At 38.1% G+C, this 22,160-nt stretch overlaps 1 protein-coding gene across 3 annotated transcripts; it reads right to left on the bottom strand.

Annotated features, from left to right (window-relative positions):
• Nucleotides 1-4,458: 4,458 nt before the first annotated feature.
• LOC149011923 (FtsJ-like methyltransferase family protein) lies at nt 4,459-15,905 on the bottom strand. Of its 3 annotated transcripts, XM_089164292.1 has the most exons (9): nt 15,850-15,905; nt 15,616-15,711; nt 14,372-14,498; nt 14,164-14,286; nt 13,982-14,068; nt 13,820-13,882; nt 13,569-13,670; nt 5,066-5,318; nt 4,459-4,979 (listed from the first exon to the last, which is right to left on the bottom strand). In XM_089164292.1, exons 4-9 carry the CDS (start codon nt 14,239-14,241, stop codon nt 4,870-4,872), a joined length of 693 nt encoding a protein of 230 aa, XP_089020418.1. In that variant the 5' UTR covers nt 14,242-14,286; nt 14,372-14,498; nt 15,616-15,711; nt 15,850-15,905; the 3' UTR covers nt 4,459-4,869. The 3 variants fall into 3 exon arrangements, with proteins under 3 accessions (XP_089020418.1, XP_089020416.1, XP_089020417.1); XM_089164290.1 differs by lacking the exon at nt 15,850-15,905 and having other exon boundaries at nt 15,616-15,834; XM_089164291.1 differs by lacking the exon at nt 15,850-15,905 and having other exon boundaries at nt 14,389-14,498; nt 15,616-15,834.
• Between the last annotated feature and the right edge of the window lie 6,255 nt (nt 15,906-22,160).

The following is a 22,160-nucleotide window of genomic DNA, read 5'->3' as shown; positions in this document are numbered from 1 at the left end:
TAGTTTTGTAAACCAAAGTTTATGTTAGCTAGTTTTGTTCCTCGAAACTTGAAACATTGAGTGGCTAATTTTGTAAAAATGAACCCAAAAGTAGCCAATCATGTAATTTTTTCTTATAATATTTTTGGGGAAAACCCTATAGTTTTTGTGAAGATGTAATGAAAACTTCAAAATAGTAAGAAGTGGAAGGATAAAAATCAACCATCTGCCCCTCATATATACCTACTATAACCTTTTTATTTTTTAATCTTTTTCTTTTTTGATAAGAGAGAAATTTATTGAAGGGTGGAAATAATACAAGCATTGATTTATTCATGGCACATTCGAAGAAGCCAATAATTGGTGTAAATCCGCAAGTAAGTTGCAAGATTTAGCATGAAAACAAAAACACAGGACAAAATCTTTGTTTAAAGTTGTTAAGAATTATCAACCTAACTACACAGCGGAACAGATACAAAGAAACAAGGAAAGAAAGAAAGAGACAAGACACAAGTATTTTTACTTGGTTCGGTCAATCGACCTACGTCCAAGGATGAGTTAACAACTTATCAAATCATGCAATCATCCAATAGGTAGAGAAGGAGGTTACAGCCTAATCAATCTACCCAACAAGAACCCCAAGCATGAACTAATCAAGAAGAAGAAGGCAACTCGGACATGTGCACTGACCGGAACCACTCTTCTCTTCAAGGCTAACGAGCACACCAACAGGGAGAACTCACCCTTCGGCAAGAGGCTTCAAGGTCCAAGCTTCACGTTCTTGAAGCGCAGAAGATCAAGCCCGATCCCTTTAGCCCTAGATTAGACCTCACAAACCATAGCGGCCTGAGCGGGCGAGAGGAATAAACTTAGAAATCGCAAATGAGATGAATGAACCGAATGCTACCTCTCTCCTCAACCCCAATAGATATAACACATACATCATTGTGTAAAGACCAAGCTGCCCTTAGAAACATTTACATAAGACCTCCCAGTCCTAATCTAAACCAAAAGACAAAAATACCCTTTACAAACAACAAAGTTTGCATATATCATATAGATAACCTTCTTTTATTGTTATGTACATTGTGGTTTTAGACCACTAAACCCGCAAGTAAGTTGCAAGAGTCGTTTGTTAAACATGATTTGAAGGAGTTGCTCAAGTACTTTTAAGTATGTCACTTTTCGGAGGAATGCTGGCTTTGAAGAGTGTCTCTTAGTGAATGCCGCGTGGCATTTGGGACTTCTCGGTTAACAGTTTACATGGCTCCCGAGATGTGACTTCTCGGAAAAAGTAATGTTGCAAAGGGATTCGGCTCATCTTTATTCACACGTCAATCAGGGGATTTTGATGGCATTAAATGCTCTGAGACACATTAAATGCCCAACGCTCATCGGAAGGCTTCTCATTCGCTCATGTCTTTTCAAGTGTTGTTCCCTATATTTTGTCTGCTGGATTAAGGGATGACTGTCACATTTGAGCCCACGTGACTCTGAACTCCTAATCAATTTAGGATAAGGTGCAGCTAATTTGAAGCTTCTTCAGAAAGATTAAATTCTTAACTTGGTGATTAAGTTATCCATTATGAGCAATCTCAACCTTCCATCTTAATGAGAAAGATTCTATGGTCATGATACGTCTTGACAATATCAGAGGTATGGAATTGATATATAAGCAATACACTCAAAACAAACAATGGATGGTTTCACTAATTAGAAAATATTCAATCTATCCATTAGATTCGAATTTTGAAATTTTCATTCAAATCATACATGATGCATGGTTTCTCTTTTTAATCGACAGTAAAATCTATGGAATTTTCACTTTTGGTAAGGTATATGATATATGATTTATTGATATCTTGATATGGATGGGTTGGCTTGGCTATTTGAGATTTGGAAAGACATGCATATATTGATATAAGCTTTTCAAAATTCGAATCTAATGTATAGATTGAATCTTTTCTAATTATCTAATAAGACTCCACGATTGTGGTGGGGGTATTGGGGCTCAATCCATGTAGAGATACGTGGGTCGTAATCTTGGACTGAATGAGTCAATTTTTGTCGATAAATAAGGCCAATCTATTCTCCAGTAATAAAGGAACAATAGTGGTGAAACCAACACCTCTTAATGAAGAGGTCGTAGATTCGACTCTTATTGAGGCATATTAATATTCTCATAAAAAATAAAAAAAAATTCAAACAGTCATCCACCAATTGATATTTGCCCTAACATTTCTATACATAGCACAACCATTGGACGTGGTGGTGAGACATCAATATTAAATCTTCTATACTAGGTAATTAGTGATAGATATTATAGTATTGACACCAACCCAGTTGCAAAAGATAAATAGGTTGAAAGAAAAATTAACTTTTTAAACAAAGTTTGCAGGATGGACTAGAGGATTCTCTGATGTGCACAGCAGTGCATTTTTGTACCAAATGATTTGCTGAGATTAAAAACTTAATTTTTAATTTAAAAAATTTTCAATAGTTTTATATTTACTTTGTTTTTTCAGCCAATCATTTGATATATATGTGTACTGCTGTGCACCACAGAGGATGTTTCCCTTCAAAGAACCTGGGTATTTGATAACATGCCGGTGATGTCGGACTTGCTTATTGCCATCATTGCGATTCCAAATCGTTATGGAATCCCTTGGTCAGCGTACGACTTGGTTCATTAAATCCGGGGGTTGAGAGGTCTTTGAACAATTGTATAAAATTTCTACCAATCATGTTTGTGGGCTAAAAACAGGGGTTGATTTTTTTGCAGGGTTTTGGGATGTTGAAAGTTATTTTATTTTATTTTTTCTGATTCTCTTCCAGAGGACCTGTAGTGGAGGATATATACGTTAGAAGCCTAGAACTCGCTTTTCCTTTCAAGTCATATAAATAAGCTATTTTTCCCAAAAGAAAAAAAGAAAAAAAAGAAAAGAAAAAGGAAACTAGCAGCCAAATAGCCCAATATTAATCTAAATAGTATTTTGGACTTGATTTCTATAGGCTGTGTTTGTTTGCGAGAATAAAGATGGGGGTGGGAAAATTCTTGAAAAAAACAAACTTTTCTTACGAAAAATGTAAATTGTTTAGTTGTTTGGGGTGGGAAAGTGAGCTTGTTTGGTGATGTGGCAACTCAATTTTCCTATCTCAAGCCTTTTCAAAACATCACAAAAAATGTAGAATTTTGTGAAAAAAGAAAATATGAGACCCACAATTAATATTTTTTCACACTTTCCTTTTCTTCACCTTTACCCCACTACATATGGGGCCTACAAGTTTTTTTTTCCCACTCCGCCTTTGCAAACAAACGCAGCCATAGTGTTTGATTTCCATTAGAATTGACGAATTTAAATGACCTCTCAGGAGAGCAATATGCTTCCAAACACTTTTTGAACCACATAATAGTGGTAAAACCCACCTGTAAATATTGAAAAAAAGTAAAATAACGGTGAAACTTTTAATGAGTCTCATATGAACTCCACTCCTATGTTCTCTCCTGACAGAGAGCTGCTGCACACTCTAACTAATACGGGTCTTGGGCTCTCAAGAGAGAAAGCCTGATCTTGTGTAGCATATGACACCTACTTATATTTCCATAAATTTTTGAATGGACACCTACAGTTCCCTCCCATTCCCCAACCAACCCTAACCAGAAAACTTATGGAGAATGGAATGGTAGCTGGACCTAATTAAATAACATTTAATTGAGCTGACCTTAGATGGAGTGCCAGCGCAACACAAGTGAAACCATTATGTATGCGTTCATAAGAAATGAGATGTACACTCTACCCAAAAAAAAGAGATTTTTTTTTTTTAATTTATAACTCACTAGGGTAAAACTCTTGTTGCTTCCCTTACGCAAAAAAATTACTTGTAACTTACTCTTCTATTACTAAGGCTACGTTTGTTTGCAAAGGTGGAGTGAGAAAAAAGAGGTGAGAAAAAAAAAAACATGTTGGTCCCATGTGTTGTGAGGTGAGGGAGAAAGAAAGAAAAGAATTTTGTGGAAAAGTGATAAAGGTGAGTCCCACTTTTTACTTTTCCCAACTTTTCCACAAAGTCCTACCAAATATGTAGTTTTAAAAAAGCTTGGGGTGGGAAAGTTGGGGAAATTTGCCTCTCACTTTCCCACCCCAAGTAATCAAACAATCTACCATTTTGGGATTTAAGGAAAAAAAAAGAAATCTACATTTTTTTCAAGAATTTTCTTACCCTTTTTTCCACCCCACCTTTATTCCAGCAAACAAACGCAGCTTAAGAGTTCACGCATAATAGACTCACTTAGATTCTATTAAGGCCTGTTTGGTTACATGAATCCACAGATTTCAAATCCTTACAAATTCATGAATACAAGATTTATACCCGTTTGGTGGTGAAAATTCTTGAATTCATGAAATATAGAGATTCATCTTTTTATACTAAAAACCTGAATATGTAGATTTATTGGTATGGGGTGAAATCTTGAGATTTCATCTCTACCATAAAAGCGCTAAACATTTGAGCATTCACAAAAATCACATCAACCAAATAGTTTTCCGGATGAATTCACAGACTTCATTCCACAGATTTAGGTTAACCAAACAGTTAACTTTATGAATTATGACTCCATAGATTTGAAATTCCTGGATATTTGAAATCTCTAGACTCATGTAACCAAACAGGCCCTTAAGTAATTCCAATTTTGAATATAAATGATAAAATTGCCCTGGTCTCATCCCTCTTCTTCACCTTCTGCTTTTGTCCCCTTGGGTATTCACCATAAACAGAAATGTCCCAGCCAAGACTTTTTGAGATGACAACTTCTCTAATGATCTTGATTTCATGCAACTGATATTAGTTCCAGGAATTAAAAAATTGCCTCGGTTTAATTGCCACAATTCCTTACTGCAAGCCTTGACAAATCAAATATATCTCTCTAGAAGATGACCTTGTAGCTTTGGGCCTTAACCACGATGCCTTTTTGAAAAGTGGCTTGCAGATCTGACTGAATTCTGCAGGGTGCAAAGCCATGAGAAGGTAAGACAGACATGAAAACACAGAATAATATGATTATGTGCAACGTTTAGTAGCTAGTCACCTTTAACATCTTCGCTTTCAAGAAGCTTAACTACAAGATTTCCCCCAGGTTGCAAAATGCCATTCCTGTCTATCCCAGAACTGGAATCATCCAAGTCCTCAGCATCACTGTCATCTGGGTGACAAAAGGCAGCTTTGCCAATGGCCAAATCTAGTGCCCGCATCCCCAACTCCACAGATAAAGCAGCGTCTTTAGTTGTAATTCCAGAAACAAGGGGGCACATATCAGATAGAATCACAGAAAATCCTTTCCCCTGAAAATGATAATGTTAAACCCATGTTAGTACTTAGTGCTACTTGGGAACAGATAAACTACTAGGTTCCTTCATTGCCTGAACCATAGCGGTCATGACGCCTGGGTAACCAAGGAGTCTGAAGCGGGGAAATCAAGGCAAAAACCAAGGCAACACCTGGAAGCATAGGTATCACCAAAGCACCCCGGGTGTCTAGGGCAACACCTTGACAACCATGGCTGAATCTAGATAAACATTCTCTAACTGATGGTCACATAAGATGGTACCAGAAAAGGTTCTGACAGTTCTTCCAGAGGCCAGTCATAATCCATCTCATCATGGAAGACAGTAACACTAACACCTTGACCCTTTGCATGGTAAAGTGATGACATAAACAAGAAAGCAAGAGAATTAACGCTCCCTAGAATTTCTAGTTCTGCAAATCTAGAGAATCCAAGCTATTGATTTCCAAGAGATCAGAGTTTCAAACAATTGAACAAAGAAACGAAAAAGAAACTGTTAACATAACTTCAATAGATTCATATTGTATCAAAATAAAAAAATAATAGTAATTAATAAATAAAGACATTTCACTTTAAGGAGATAAAAAGAAGCAGATAAATTCCAAGGAAAGTAAAAGGCAAGGTTTCAACCAGCCACTGGCCCATGTTTGTGACTGAATCACTTATTTGTTTCTCAACCAAAACTGTTCAATTTATGCACAACCAACTTGATCAAAGAGGATTTGTGGTATCTTTCAGGAGGAGGGGGGGGGGGTTGAATCCGGGGGCCGCTCCACCAGTTTGTACCAGCTTACCAAGGGGCAATTGCTAGGTTTCAGAACGCTGCTGAAGGTAACAATTCCAGTATAATACTATTTCCAACTTGAATTCAGATCATTAAGATAACAATCAAGTCACAAAATAAATTTTGGAACATGTTCTGTTAAAGAAATGTTTATCGGAAGTGAGGAGTCAAACTGTGTGACCATTGGGTTATGTAGCCTGCAAGGGCAATTTAGGGTTTCCTCCCACAGCCTAGTTAAGAGTCAGCTACTTATCTCATTGTTGCCAGTAGATATTTCACATCGAATATTGCAGGTACCAGTGTTAAACTTGTTCAAGAATGTGCAACTGGACACCTTTTGGGGGTTCCCCTTTTATGCATATCATAGGTACTAGTGTTAAACCCATTGGTGAATGCCCAATCGAACACACATAACTGCATCATTTGCAACACCCCCCCCCAAAAAAAAAAAAAAAAAAAAGAAACTTAAGATATATAGAATTTCCATCTTGTGAAAAACTTAGGTTGTAACATTTCCTCCTGTGCATGGGGGTTTTCCTATTTTGCTAATTTTCATTAAGTTAAAATAAAAAGGGGTTAAGGTTCCCCTTTTATTTCTTGCTCTGATATTTATCGTTCTGTTATTTCCTTTTGCATTTTTTTTAATATCCTTCCCCCGATCAGTGGACTGTAAGCTAAGGTAAAGGGTCCACGATCAAAGGCATTTAGCTACACTCCCCTTCCCTTGATCTTGAGCTGACACTCGAACCACTTCCTTGTTATTTATTTATTTGTTCTTTGTATCTATTATTCTTATCTTTATTTATTTATGCATTTTTTCCAATGGTGAATGGTTAGATTATATTTGTTCTTTTTTTTTCTTATTCAATTTCGTTAGATGCATGTGTTAGGACCTCTAATTTAGTTTAAACAATTAATAATAAAATTTTAAATTTTGCCTACTCGTGTTATTAGTAAGAGGATTAAAATATAAGCTACATGATACCGTGCACTTGCAGTTAATTTTATTTTATAAACTGTTGAAAACATGGACTGAGGTTTTTTAATTAGAATAGGATTATGTTTCCTAATAAGTCTAGAGTTTTATTTCTATTTGTTTTATATTTCCTTTTCCTACTTAGTATAGGGCTTAACTAGGTTGTAACTATAAATACCCTATTAAGGTCTTGTGAATAATATACTTTGATGAGCAATTCTTCACATCATGGTATCAAAGCCTAATTTCGATTAAGGAAGAAAGAGAGAACTAGAGAAACTTTCTCTTGATTTCCCACTACCTCTACCGTTATCGCTGCCGCTAACTGCCGCTGTCGCTGCTTTTTTTCCTTCTTTTGTTGTCACTATCGCTGCCGCTGCTCCTGGGCAGCATCACCATTGCAGCAGAATTCCTTCTTCAAACCCTGCACCGTAGTCAAGCTTTTCCTACCATTTCTTTGTTGTATATGGACATGCACATATTCTTTCGATCCAGCACCTGAGTCCTCAGCATTTGCCTCTGCAAAAGGATCGAAGGCAGTAGAATCTGGACATCGAGTTCAGACATGAACCTTGGTTTCGAAGTTTAGTAGTGACAGGTGAGGCTTTCTCAGTTTTAAACTAAGGGTCCATTCAGAGCTGGAGCTGATGCGAAAAGGCAAAGAACGGAGACGACGAACAAGAAACCCTTTGCTATCTAATCTCTCTTTCTCTCTTTTCTACTCTCTTCGACTTTCTTTTCTCGATTCACAGATTTTTCGTAATTTAGAAATTTTTGGGGGACTTTTTCATAATTTCAAAAAGTTCAGGGACTTTTCTGCAATTTCAAACAATCTCATGGACTTTTTGATAAGAACCTACTAATACCTCTGAAAATTAATATGAAAATACAAGAATTAACAAGATAGATTAGTTTTAATGGTGCCACTCACCCCCACACCCAAAGGTGCCCCTCAGCCTACAGCTGCCCAAGAAAACTCTCAAAACATTTGATCCCCTCTTTCATCAATTTCCCTTCTATTTATCACTCCTCAACTAACCCTAATACTCTCTCTCCTCCACATGGTGTCCTCACTCCTCAAGGGGATGGAAATTTTGAAGTGTAGACTTCACATGTTTGCCACAGTGATTGAGAGGTTGGTGTCTTGCAATTGCCCGTGAGTCGTGTAATTGCCCAAAAATACCCCCAAAAACACCTTCAAAATGAATCTGATGTCGAAAGGAAAATGCTAAGAATCAAAAGCATCATTCTTCGCAAGCATTACCAAGTTGGCTCCAGGATCTCCCTTATCTGCAATGGTCTGAAGAACAAAATATGAAGAGGATGATGAGAGAACAGCTTTCTTCTCCCGTTCTAACTCTTGGTGTAAAAGTTCTCTGTTCGCTATTGAATCCTGCAACTCTTGCTTATGTTTCCTTCTAAGCACCCTAAGCTCTTCCTCAAGCTGGCTGGCACGGCCTGCATGAGTATCAGCATCCTCCTTTGCCGCAAGGTATTCCTGTCTGTTCTCAGCAGCTCTCTGCCTTTCATTTTCAATGGAGCGTCTTAGCTGTGTTTGCTCTGCTCTAAGACATGAGATCTGAGCTTCAAGAATAGTAATGCAAAGATAAAGTTTGTGATAGCCGTTCATTCATGGACCGCTCATTTTCCTCAGCAGCTGCAGCTTTGGCTTCGGCCTCCTGCAGCCGAAAATTCAGGGATCTCTCAACAGCAGCCCATGCTTTTGCCCTTCTGGCATTTGTCTCCAAGTTGGCTCCAGGATCTCCCTCAGTGCTGCAGCCCCAACGTCGCTGCCTCCCTTTCCATCTTGAAGTTCAGAGGTTGAAGACGATTGTTCGATCGGACCGTTACTTGGGTAGGTCCTTGGTTCGTACTAGTCTTGGGGTTGGGTCTTGGTCCAACCGAGTTATTTGGGTCCAATTTAGAATGGATAGAAACTGGGTTTTGTGGTGATGAAATGGGCCAGGCCCATAGTGGGTCTTTTGAGTTGGTGGGGTTCAACCACTTAAACCCATGAATGGAAAATGATAAGCTGGGTATTGGGTGAATGGAGTGGGCTGGGCCCGAGGTGAGTCTTTTGAATGGGTGGGGTCCCAATTCAAACCATGGGTTAAGAGAAATAGGTTGGGCGTGGGTTTGATGGAATGGATTGGGCTTTGGGTAATAAGAACGGAATGGGCCCAAAATAATTCTGCTGAGTGGGTTAAGAAATATGTGTTAATGAAATGAGATGGGCTTGGGGTTAATGGAATGGGTTGGGCCCAAGGGGGTTTCTTGGGAAAACTAACGGCCCAATCTTTAAACTTGGTTTTATTTGGGTCTAAGTTTGATATTTTGCATACCTGGGTTGGGCCCAAATGATAAGAATTTTGGCTCTTAATATGTGAACCAAACCCATAAGCCGGTTTGAGTTGACCCGAACCAACCCCAAAAACCCTAAAACTCCATCGTCTTCTCCCTTTTCTGTGATCAGACATCTTCACCATCGCCTGCTGATTCCCGCCAGGCGCTTCCTACCAGCTTCCAGTCCCCGTGTGACCCTCGTTTTGTATTCCATTGCTAGGAGCAATAGCCTCAACCATCAAACCTTTATTTGGCACTCTTCTCATGGTTCGGTGAGAAACACCTTCTGCAACTAATTAGCCATAACCCTCGGCAGCTTCCTGCGCACACTTCCCTGTGCTTGATTGAAGTGGTGCTGCGATTCCTCCTCTCCAAGAACCGATGCAGATTTGATATGAGGAAGCTTTGCATCCTTCCTGTTACCGAAATTGATAACCAACACCTTCTTGAAGTTTGTCAAGGTAAATTTCATCCAGTTTTTGCAATAGATCTAGTTGAGTGCCTCTCCTTCCAAATGTTGGATCGCCACCCTCAACTACTACTCTTCCTCGATCTAGTTCTCCCAGCAAAACATTAGAACCTCTAGAATCCATCTCTAAACTTCTCCTTCACCAGAAAACGAAGGCAGTGCCATCACTTCCCTAGGATCGTGTTTGCTCTAATTACCAATTGATAAGAACCTACTAATACCTCAAAAATTAATACAATAATTAATACAAGAATTAACAAAAGATAGGCCGGTTTTATCGGGCCCCGCCACCCCCACACCCAAAGGTGCCCCCCCCCCCCTGCCCAAGAAAACTCTTAAAACATTCGATCCCCTCTCTCTCATTTCCTTCCCCCCTACCCAATGTCTCTCTCCTCCACATGACATCATCCTAGGGCCCTAGGATGACGCCATGTGGAGGAGGGCCCTCTCCCACCCCTCTCTTTCCCTTCTATTTATCCTCCTGGAGCAGAGAGATCTTTAGGGCGGCCCTAGGATGATGTCATGTGGAGGAGAGAGATCATTAGGGTTAGTTGAGGAGTGATAAATAGAAGGGAAATTGATGAGAGAGGGGATCAAATGTTTTGAGAGTTTTCTTGGGCAGCCGTAGGCTGAGGGGCACCTTTGGGTGTGGGGGTGATTGGCACCATTAAAACCAATCTATCTTGTTAATTCTTATATTTTCGTATTAATTTTCAGAGGTATTAGTAGGTTCTTATCACTTTTTCGTAATTTCGAAAAAATTCAGGGACTTTTCTACAATTTTGAACAATTTCAAGGACTTTTTCATAATTTTGAAAACGTTCAGGGGAGCTATTTGTAAATTTGAATGATTTCTCCTTACGATGATGGCTGATCGCATATCTCCCTTATCTGGTACATCTGAAGAGTCTCCAATGTCTTCCATTCATAGGGATCGTGAGTTTTCTCCACTTCAGATGACCACTGTGAAACTTAATGGGACAAATTATCTTAGATGGTCTCGTTCAGTTTCCCTCTCTGTTGGTGCTCGTGGTCTTACTGGCCATCTTGGTGGGACTTGGTGACTTTGCCCATAAGAAAGTAGACTGTTGGGTGCAAATGGGTGTTTGTGATCAAGCACAAGGTAGATGGGACTGTTGAAAGGTACAAGACAAGATTGGTGGTCAAAAGCTTCACTCAGACTTATGGCGTTGACTACCAGGAGACATTTGCCCCCATTGCCAAGATGAACACATTTCGTATTATTATTTCATGTGCAATTAATAAAGGGTGGGGTTTACAACAATTAGATGTGAAGAATGCTTTTTGCATGGAGAACTCCAAGAATAGGTATATATGGATATACCACCTGGGTATTCTACTACAGAGACTTATATGAAAGTGTGCAACTTAAAGAGGGCTTTATATAGGTTGAAGCAATCTCCAAGAGCGTGGTTTGGAAGGTTCCATAAGGCAATGATATCTAATGGCTATAAGCAAAGCAATGCAGACCACACTTTGTTTATTAAAAGAGATGGTTCCCACACTATTATACTTTTAGTATATGTGGATGATATTGTGATCACAAGCAGTAGTGATGATGAGATTTCAGCATTGAAGACTTTTTTGGGAACTGAATTTGAGATCAAAGACATGGAAAAACTCAGATATTTCCTAGGTTTAGAATTGGCATATTCTACTAGCGGTGTATATCTAACCCGAGGAAGTATACATTTGATCTTCTTGAAGGAAATTGGGATGCTAGGATGTAAGCCTGCTAAGACTCCTATTGAGCCTAACCTACACTTGAAGGCATAGGAAGGAGAACTAGTTGACAAGATAAGGTATCAAAAATTAGTGGGAAAGTTTATCTATCTATCTCACACTAGATCTGACATCACATTTGCAGTTAGTCTTGTTAGCTAGTATATGCATGATCCCTACTCACATTTGGATGCAGTATATCGGATCTTGAGATACTTGAAGACTACTCCAGAAAATGAATTTTAATTTTAGCTCATGGACATTTGAAGATTGAGGCACATACAGATGCAGATTGGGCAGGATGTCCAGATGATAAGAGGTCTACCTCTAGGTATTGTGTGTATGTGGGAGGTAACCTTGTGACTTGAAGAAACAAGAAACAAGTTGTGGTTGCGTGGTCCAATGCCAAGGCGGAGTTTAGGGCAACTGCTCAAGGCATTTGTGAGGTACTATGGCTTAAGGGGTTGCTTCAAGAGGTTGGGACAGATTTGGATATTCCTATACAGTTATACTCAGATAATAAGTCAGCGATCAACATAGCTCATAACCTAGTACAGCATGATAGGACTAAACATGTGGAGATTTATAGACATTTCATCAAAGAGAAGGTTGAGGGTGGGTTGATCCATATCACCTTTGTTACTTCAAACAAGCAACGGACTGATGTGCTCAACAAAGAGCTTGAGCATGAAGGTATTCAATTACATTATGAGCAAGTTAGACATGATAAATATCTATGCTCAAACTTAAGGGGGAGTGTTGAAAACATGGACTGAGGTTTTCAAATTAGAATAGAATTATGTTTCCTAATAAGTCTAGTGTTTTATTTCTATTTGTTTTATATTTTCCTTTTCTTCTACTTAGTATAGGGCTTAACTAGGTTGTAACTATAAATACCTTATTGGAGTCTTGTGAATAATATACTTTGATGAGCAATTCTTCACAATACAACAATAACCAAGTTTTTAGGCCGTTGCTGGGGAGGTATTATCTGTTTATTTTTCTCATTCTTAAGTAAATCGAAGTGTTCTTTAAAAAAAAAAAAAGAATAAATAATTAATTTTTTAAACTCTTAATTAGATTAGAAACAAAAATGTATGCTAGTCCCCACTCTACTATAGCAGGATCCCATGTAGGGGTTTCAGATTCGATTGCCTAGGTGGCCTATAAAGCAACAAGCTATACGGCAACCTTATGACTTCCGAATCTTTGTAATCATTTTTTTTGTCAAAGGCCTTATAAAAGAGATAGCATACAGAGTGACCCATGACCTCTCCACGAGCAACCATCTATGACTCCTCCGGAATCTTTGTAATCATTGTTTAAATATTTGAGGGAAACTTCACTAGTTACTACTTCTCCTTTAGTTTTTATTTTTTTCCCCTTTCTTCTTTAGTTACTTTATTTTTAAAAAAAAATCATTCTTTTTCTTTTTCCATTGAAGATCATTGTAAGAGCCTTTAATTGCATTAAGTGGTTAGTGCATGTGTGTCTAGACTCGTGATTCTATCAATTGACTTGTTTGAGTATCTACTTTGACCAGGTTGCTGGTTTTCTTTAGTAAGGGTTGTTAACCTGCTGTTCTAGATTACTGCTATTTATTTTAATCCCAACTTATGGGTAATTATATAGCCAATTATCCATCCGTTTCTCTATAAACAGCTACTGTACACAAATTTGGGCCCCATCTAAGCTGCCATGTAACACATAGTGAGCACGAAACAATCAAGTATCATTACATGCTCTGTGCCTCTCTCTTTTCTTAAAATATTTATGGAAATTCTAAAGCCCAATTGTTTGTAGACTGACAACAATTACCACCATTAGCATCTAGATATTTTGAAACACTCAACAGTACAATTAGAAGTTAGAACTAGCAATCTCAATGTATAGCAACTAATGGTATGAGACAGTACAAGTAACTGCTTAATACCTGAGGAGAGAGTGCCCTAGCTTCATTCTTCAAAAGATTCATGACATCAGCACAAACAGTTTGTACTCTTGCATCACAATGAAGAGAAGGAACTTTCACCTTCTGCTCTGAAATCCAACACGTTTACAATAAAGGGGCAAAATATTTTTAAAAATATAAACATTGAGAATGAAATGCTCACTTTTCTTGATTTGATAATTATTTTTCTTTAACTTCATTACTTGTTAGCTGAAACATGTTTGATTCCTCACCTTTAGATCAATACCCACAACAACCCCACCATTTTTCAAGGGACCTAAGCTCTGACAAGCTACCTGCATTCAGTTTATAAAATAATATATTATTCAGAGCAGAGAAATCTAACTCCAAGGTGGCACAGATTATTTCTTTCTCTTTTAAGGATGGAAACTTACCTGAAGCCATGCGCCGGGGGCACAACCAAGGTCTAGAATAGATGCCCCAGGTTTTATTAATTTGTATTGCTTTTGCATCTGCAGTAGCTGTGCTTGCAAGGAAACATAGAAAAGGTTATTGATTTTCCAACAAACAAACCAGTCAAAATATAACCTGAATAATAGTTGGATAAAATTTCAACCTTGAAGGCAGACCGTGCAACATAGCCCAGGCGCTGAGCCTCTCTACAGAAGAAGTCTGCTGTTCCTGTCCCACTCATGTCTTGTGCAGCCAAAATTCCTTAATTGCTATGCTTTAATTAAACCTTCACCATTACAAAACATTTGAGACTGATCCAGCAACCAAGCAAGGAATGTATATACAGTAACACACTATATATTCAAGTTCACCTTATATTGGATATCACCTCTCAAAAAAAGCACCAACTTTCATGTTTTCTGGAGATTCCTGTACAGCCTTGACACACTTGTAGGATCCCACTCAAGACTGAACTTCTCAAATGAGTGGTAGCATTACCTGTAAACCGCATATGGAATATCCATGAAAAATGTGGAAGTTGTGGTTTTTAACAAAATTTATTACATGAACTCCCAAAACTGCAGTTCTTTTAAAGATCTTAAGTGAGCAGAATAAAAATGTTCGTCACTGTAACTGTGTAACACATGAGTATAAACCACTAAGAAGGAGAGAGAGAAAACTGGGGAATCAATTTTAATAGTAAGATAATAGATAAAATTAGCATAAACAAGAGGAACAGAGCTTGCTTATTGAAATGCATAATGGTTAGTCCCAATCGAGTCAACTTGAATTCAATTCATCATCAGTTTAGGCATCTTTATATGTCCCTGCATGTGCCTCAGATATTATGTGCACTCCCAACTCTGACTAGGAAAAGTTCTAAAATGAACGATACATGTACATATTATGATTTTCAGGAACATCACCTTCCATAGTTACATGGATAAATACCCAAAAGAAATTTACAAAATATCTCTGATGATTTTTGGTAAGAAAAATTGGTTCACTACGAATAAATATATAAACAATAGAAAGAATAGAAACAACAGAAAACCCACCCAGAAATTTCTTTTCCCTTTTTGTCTCTGAGCTTAACAATACCAATTCGGCAATTCCTTATGATTAAAACAAACTTAAAAAGCATCCAGTCCACGGCCATTAGAAACACACAGACTTTATTCAGATCAATTCCAAGTCGATGGAACTTACACCAACAGCAACTCTTGAACCAGAAAGGGCGCACTGAAGCTTGCTGCTGTTCACGAATTTATTTTTCCCTTTTTTTTTTTTTTTTTGGGAGGGTGGCCTGGTGGGGGAGGAGTTCATGAATTTATCATAGCATACAATTTGATGCACAAGCTACTAAAAGTGGCTGTTTTGGGTGTTTCACGTATCAAATGAATCACCTGAGCATGAAAACGAGATATCTACCAGCCTTAGTTCAGAGCAAGACAAGCAGCTCCGTTCACCAAAGAAGATACAATGAGATCATCCACAACTAGAAATACAACGGCAGAGGACTTTCATCGAACAATGGCAGTCAATAAATCGGCGCCAAAATAAAAACTAAGCAGGAAAGGGGGAAAAAAGTAGGGATTGAAGTCGGTAAATACACCTTTGAGCGGCCGCGTTGGGATTCCAATAAAGAGCAGAAAAAAACTCCCTTGTGTCTACTCGAAGAAAACGTTCTGGGTCGCCAAACCATGTATGCCTGATGGCAGAACAGTAACGTCTTCTCCCTCAGTATGTTAATTTGGAAGAAGAATCGAAAATCGAAACTCAATCTTGACCCAATCGATTGAAGAACAGGCTTTCTCGTGTATAATTTTTTCTCAGTGTATAATTTTACCTTGAAATGGATGGATTGGATGCTGATTCATTGTTCAATCACCTGCTCAACTTACCATCTACAAGTCATATTATTAGGAGTTTTAAAATTTATTTATGATTTTTTTTTAAATATGAAGAATGGAAATTTCGATTTCTCACTGGTATTTTAAAATGTTCAAACTATCCTTTGTTTTTATCTCATTATCTTTACCTTCTTTTCTCCTTCTCTGTAGAAATTATTTTTTATTTGAGTGTTTTATATTTCTTTCTTTTGTTATTTTTTATAGAAAATTTTCTTTTAATTTTTCTACCTTTTTTCTTTTTATAGGAATTCACAAATGTGATTAAATGTACTTTAATTCTTCTTCCATTTTTTATAATAATTCATTAAATATAAGTAGATGCATTTCTTTTTATTTATCCTCCTTTTATAGGAATCCATCAAAGGAAAAATAAAACATAAATAAAAATTAAAAATAAAAACCATCTATAAAAGATGGGAAAAGGAAAAAATAAAAAACAATACCCTAATATCATATAAATGAATTCTTATAGAAAGAAAGAAAGAAAGAAAGAAAGAAAGAAAAAATGTTGATGGGGGGGGGGGGGGGGGGGGGGGGGGGGGGGGGGGGGGGGGGGGGGGGGGGGGGGGGGGGCCGGCAAATAAAATTGCCAAATAAAAAAAAAAAAAAAGAAAGAAAGGGGAAAAAATTTTTTCACCCGGGGGGGCCCAGAAAAAAAAAATAAAAAGAAAAAAAGCCCCCCCCCCCCGCGGGCCCAAACCCCCAAAAATGGTTTTGTCGACTAAAGGGACAAAACTAGAGTAAAATTTGGCTATTAAAATTATTTTTTTTGGGTCAAATGGAAAACGATATTATATTAGAGCTTCTAGTGTAATACTAGAGGAAAGGTCATTGTTATTTACAAAACCAACTGGCGGGGACTGCCACCAAACATTGTTCAGATGGAACTTCTTTGCACCACGGATTAAGAAGTCAACATAGCTATTACAAGTCCTGATGATATAACAAAACTAAACATACTGGAGAGAGCAAGAAAGTCACAAAATATCCTCGACTAACCCATCACTAGACCAATCAAGGACGACAACCTGGCCATTCAAGGCTTGAATGGTAGGCAGACAATCATAAGAAAAAATAACCTAAGTAATATTAAGATGTGAAAATGCAAATAAGCTGTCTTGAAGAGCTTCTCATTCCATAGAATGGACAAACAAACCAAAACTGAAGGTGGAGTGAGCTACGACAAATTGCCTTGTAGAGCTCCACATGATATAGCTTCTACTTGCATGTGATGTAGCACGTTCCAAAGCTGCATCGGAAAAGACATGGAAGCTAGTGCAAATTGGAGTAAAGCTTTGAGTACCAAAAGCATTGGCTTCAGGAGGCGGTGAATGACACAACACGGCAGGAAAACTATTTAATGTATAAACATGTGGTAGCACACCTAAGGTGTTGAATTTTGCATCTAGAAAGTGCAACCAATTGTGAATACTAGTACCACGAAAGGCAGATGTATCAATACGTAATGGAGAAACTCGCTAGCAAGCAAGCGCAAAATCACAATGAAATAAAATATGGGAAATAGTTTCAACCTGAGATGCACAAAGTAGACAAATGGGGGATGGGGTGTTGTTCCTAGCAAAAGGGGTCTGCTGGGTACAAATACCGTTAAGAGCTACTCTCCAAAGAAAGGTTTTTACTTTAAGGAGGGTTGCGGTGTACCAAAGTTTACTTCATTGGGGGGGGGGGACCGGCCTGGAAAGGAAGGCTGTTGGGGGTGGAGAATGAATTAGTTGTAGCATGATAGGTGGATTTGACCAAGAAGCAACCATCCTAAGAGATTTTCCTAATCCATGTGTCAGGAATATCGAGAGATAAGACTGGGATGGAAATATTGGCCCGTTGTTCTACTAGAGTGAACCAAGCATTAAGGAGATGCACATTCCATGTATGTGTATGAAAATCAATGACATCATATACTACAATTGGAGCGGTAGGGCTAGGGGACCTTGAGGGGTGCGGGGATGGAAGGAGGGGTAACTAGGGGTCAAGGAAAATGTGGGTGGTGAAGTCGTTGCTGATACATCTAAGGAGCCCAAGCTTCAATACTTTGCGGCATGCCATAAAGCTTTTCCAACCCTAAGAGGCCCTTTTAGGAACAACAACATCCAGGAAATGGAAGTGTAAAAGGTACTTTGCCATAACCATGCGCACCCAAAGGGAGGTTGGATTGGTTAGGAGGTGCCATCCTTATTTTGCCGATAAAGCTTTATTAAAGGAGTGGAGATTGCAAAAATTAAGGCCATCATGTTGTTTTGGGTGGCACAAGGTGTCCCACTTAATCTCGTTAATGCCAGAGTTGTCCCTATTTGTCCACCAAAAATTGAAGATCAACCTAGATAATTTATTTGTCATTTCTTTGGGAAGGAGGAAGTTTGACATAGTATATGTCAGAATCTTAGTTGCAATTGCTTTAACAAGGATTTCCTTCCCAGCGTGGGAGGAAAGTTTTTCTTCCATTCTTCTAATTTTGTACGAAGCCTCTCATATAAGAAAGAGAAAACCTGGGATTTGGACTTCCTAATACGAGGGAAGGCTGAGGTAGACTCCATGAGAAGGGACTTCCTGAATGTTTAGGACTTGGGAAACCAGGCCTCTTACAGAAGAGGGAACACCCCTACTGGATGTTGGCTTGGTATTCTTGAAGAATTTGGGTTAGTAATGCCGCATTTTTTTAATTTTGCGGGGTAAAGAGCATGCATCATTTGCAAAGAAAAGATGATTAATTTCAGGGGTAGTGTGGGCAATTTTAAGTCTTGGAAGGTGGGGAATTCTTGTAGCAATGGTCTGCGTTGGGCAATATCAATTAGTGAATATCAACTATTGATGATCATTTTCCCTTGTTGTCGAAGGGTCCTCCGCTCTCCTGCCGCTTGCAGGTCTCCCCTATTTCTCTCATTCTGCTTTCAATGAGTGAAGGTCCAACAACTCTTACAACACTAGTAAGCTTATCATCACCGTACTTGTTGGCTCTCTTGAAGGCAACTCCTCTGGAAAGTATCCACTCTTCTGCGGTGGTGATAACGCTTTTTCTACGTTTTCTCCAAATGCCGATTTGCATATTGGTTCTTTGCATTTTCTCCAAATTGAGCGTTTTAACCGCTTAACTACGTTTTAATACATGCTTTTCTGTATCTCTGAAATTTTGCCTTCAGAACTATAACCCCACTTTAAAAACGATGCTTTCACCGATTTACTTTTCCCCATTTATTTTCAGAAGGTCCCAACACCAACAGCTCCACTTTGATTTTATTGCTATCTTATTTGTTCTACACCTTACTGATTTGTTTTCTTTAGCAATTTACTACCTACTTTCGTTTGCTATTTGTCACTTGTTAGCTTTTTAAAATAGTTTGTTTGCTTATGCTATTCTGCTATTTGCTATTTACTTTTTTTGTTTTGTTCTGTCCATTAACACTACCTTTTCTATTCACTATTCCCTCTCTCTCCTCTTGCTCTCTCTCATGGAAATTTCAATTTTCGGTTTTGATCTCTTTCCCTTTCAACTATTTTGTTTGTCTCCTATAGCTCTTCAACCGAGCTATTAGCCATGCTTTTTACACCCATATATTAACTTTTCCATCTTGCTTTGCAGGTTAACAATGGACATCTCTCATTGCTGCCTAATGTTAAGCACAATGTCCTATCCGACTTGGAACTGCATCCCTCTTAACAGAATGTTCCCTCTACCCCAAAGGTGGTTTTGCCTGGGCCACAGTTGTCTTTGGCAAGGTCTTCCCCATGAAATTTGTCTCTCTTGGAACAATGGCAACTTCCCTTATAAATGCTTGGCATCTCCCACATCCAGTGGAGGTTAAACCTGTAGGCGACAATATGTTTCTGGTTAACCTAAGTACAATTGAGGAAATCCGCATGGCAACCAAACAAGGCCCATGGTTAATAAAAGGCAATCTAATGGTTTTCAAAGAATGGTAGCTGGAAATCTAGCAAGAGAGGTACGTCTTTGATAGGTGTGAAATCGGAATCCATGCACTGAATATTCCTCCACATCTATACAAGGAAGACTTTGCACTGCAAATTGGTGGTAAAATGGGTGTAGTTATATCAATTAAAATGTCTCATCGGTTCCGAGACTTGGGAAACCTATTATTTTTAGAATTGAACCCCATATTGCTAGCCATTCAAACCAGGGTTCAAAGTTAACACTGACGATGGAATCAAATTCTGGATCGACCATGAATTTGTCAAGCTACCCAACATCTGTTATTATTGTGGCGTAGTAGGACATGATCTGCACCACTATTCCATAAAGGCTTTAATAAGTCAACAGGGATTTCCAATATTACCTCTATGCCTGAACTTGTGACATAGTGGATCTGTAGTAAACACTTTGGTGAAACTTTATGAGGGGAATAAGAATATATAAAGAATAAGTATAGGGGAAGATAGAAACTTTTTCAGAAGAACTTTTTTTGAATTACAATTAATTACTTTTAATTTTTCGTTAAATGTGGAGAGCACTTTGGAATCAAAAGTTTTTGAAGTAGAACGAAGATGATTATGTAGTATGTAACTTTGATCATAATCAGACGGATAATAAAATGGTGAACTTGATGAGGAGATTCCACAAAGCCTTTATTTTAGGTACCTTGGTTCAATTATAATAGAATAAATAGAAGAAAGTGATATAGAAGGTGATGGTTTCCAACAAATTAAAACAAGGTGGATGAAGTGTAAAGGTGCGTCCGAGGTTTTGTGTGATTGACAAATTTCTTCTTTTTTGTTGATACAAAAGAGTTTTTAATGTATAGGGGATGATGATATTACATGTACCATTAGCAATAGTCGAACCCACAACTTCTTCACTAAGTGGTATTAGTCATTATATATTTCTTTAATGCTTAAAGGAAAATTCTATAGGACCATCGTACACCCGTTTACGATTCATTTATAGATTGTGGGAAGCATCATATATGTGATTTAGTGTTTTTTTTTTAAATAATAATACAATATGGTAAAATATATAAGGTTTTTGTTGTTGTTGGTAAAAATCAACATTCATTTAAAAAAATAGGAAGAAGACAAGGTGTCAAAGTTATAGAGATCCAACAACCAAGTAATGGAATTTGGCTAGTTAGTCCTCCCTGTCAAGGTAACTGCCTTCCTAGCTAGAGAATGAGCATCAGTGTTGCATCCCCTAGGAATAAAGTGAAAACTACAATTCATAAAGTAAGAAGAGAGGTGAATGCTATCCTCTACAATATTCAAAATATCAAAAGGAGTAGTAAATTATAATTTAGAACATTGATCAATTGCTGACAATCACTCTCCACCATGAGATGATCAAACCCCTCCACAACTGCACCTAGAAGAGCCTTACGTATTCCCAAAGCTTCTCCCTCAAGAGATGTAGAAAAAGAGTAAGGGACAGAGAACACACCTGAAGGAGCTCCCTTGTGATCTCTCAAAACAAAACCCAAACCTCCTTTCTTGTCTTTGAGGGCTGCATTTGAGTTTAGCTTAATAACACCTTTAGGAGGAGGCTTCCAAAACTGGTTTGAGTTACTCACAATGGCAACAGAATCAATCTTCACATCTAACACCCAAATAGCCTCTATTTGAGCCCTAGCTTCTTTTAATGCTTGCTGAACTATATGGCCAAGAAAATATTTATCTCCTTCAAAAATCAACCTATTTTGAGCTTGTCATAGCTCCCAACTAATGAAAGTTGTAATGCAAGAAATTTTGTGCACTTCCTATTTATCATTTCCAACCTTACTCCAAGCTTGAATAATACCTGAGAGAGAGAGAGAGAGATTAGAGTGAGGAACTTTATAACCTAGAGGAGAAGAGTGCCAAACAACTTTAATTTTAGGACAATGAAGAATAATATGTTCGACAGTTTCCTCTACCACACCACATCTAGGACATCTAGCATCATTTAACAAATATTTGTTTTTTAAAGCTACAATAGTAACTAAACCACCTGAGAGTGCCCTCCAAAGGAAAGTTTGTAGTTTAGGAGGAACTTCACATTGCCACACTAACTTCCACACTTCCTTGGGAACCTATGTTTGTTGAAGTTTAACACCACTAAAATGTGAAATTTCCTTATCTCTCAAATCACATAACATATGATATGCTGATTTTATTGAGAATATACCATTATAGGTAAGCCCCAAAATCATCTTACCTTCCCCAGGAAACAAGGAAATCTTTATGTTGTGTATAGCTACAACATCATCAGGATGAAAAGAGCTCCAAATCAAGTCCTCTCTCCGAATTC

This window comes from Hakea prostrata, chromosome 7 (assembly GCF_041222555.1).
Source record: "Hakea prostrata isolate BN-2017 chromosome 7, UWA_Hpros_2, whole genome shotgun sequence".
NCBI classification, from domain to species: domain Eukaryota; kingdom Viridiplantae; phylum Streptophyta; class Magnoliopsida; order Proteales; family Proteaceae; genus Hakea; species Hakea prostrata.
Note: the sequence above shows the minus strand (reverse complement) of the source record. Positions and strands in the feature narration are given on the sequence as shown.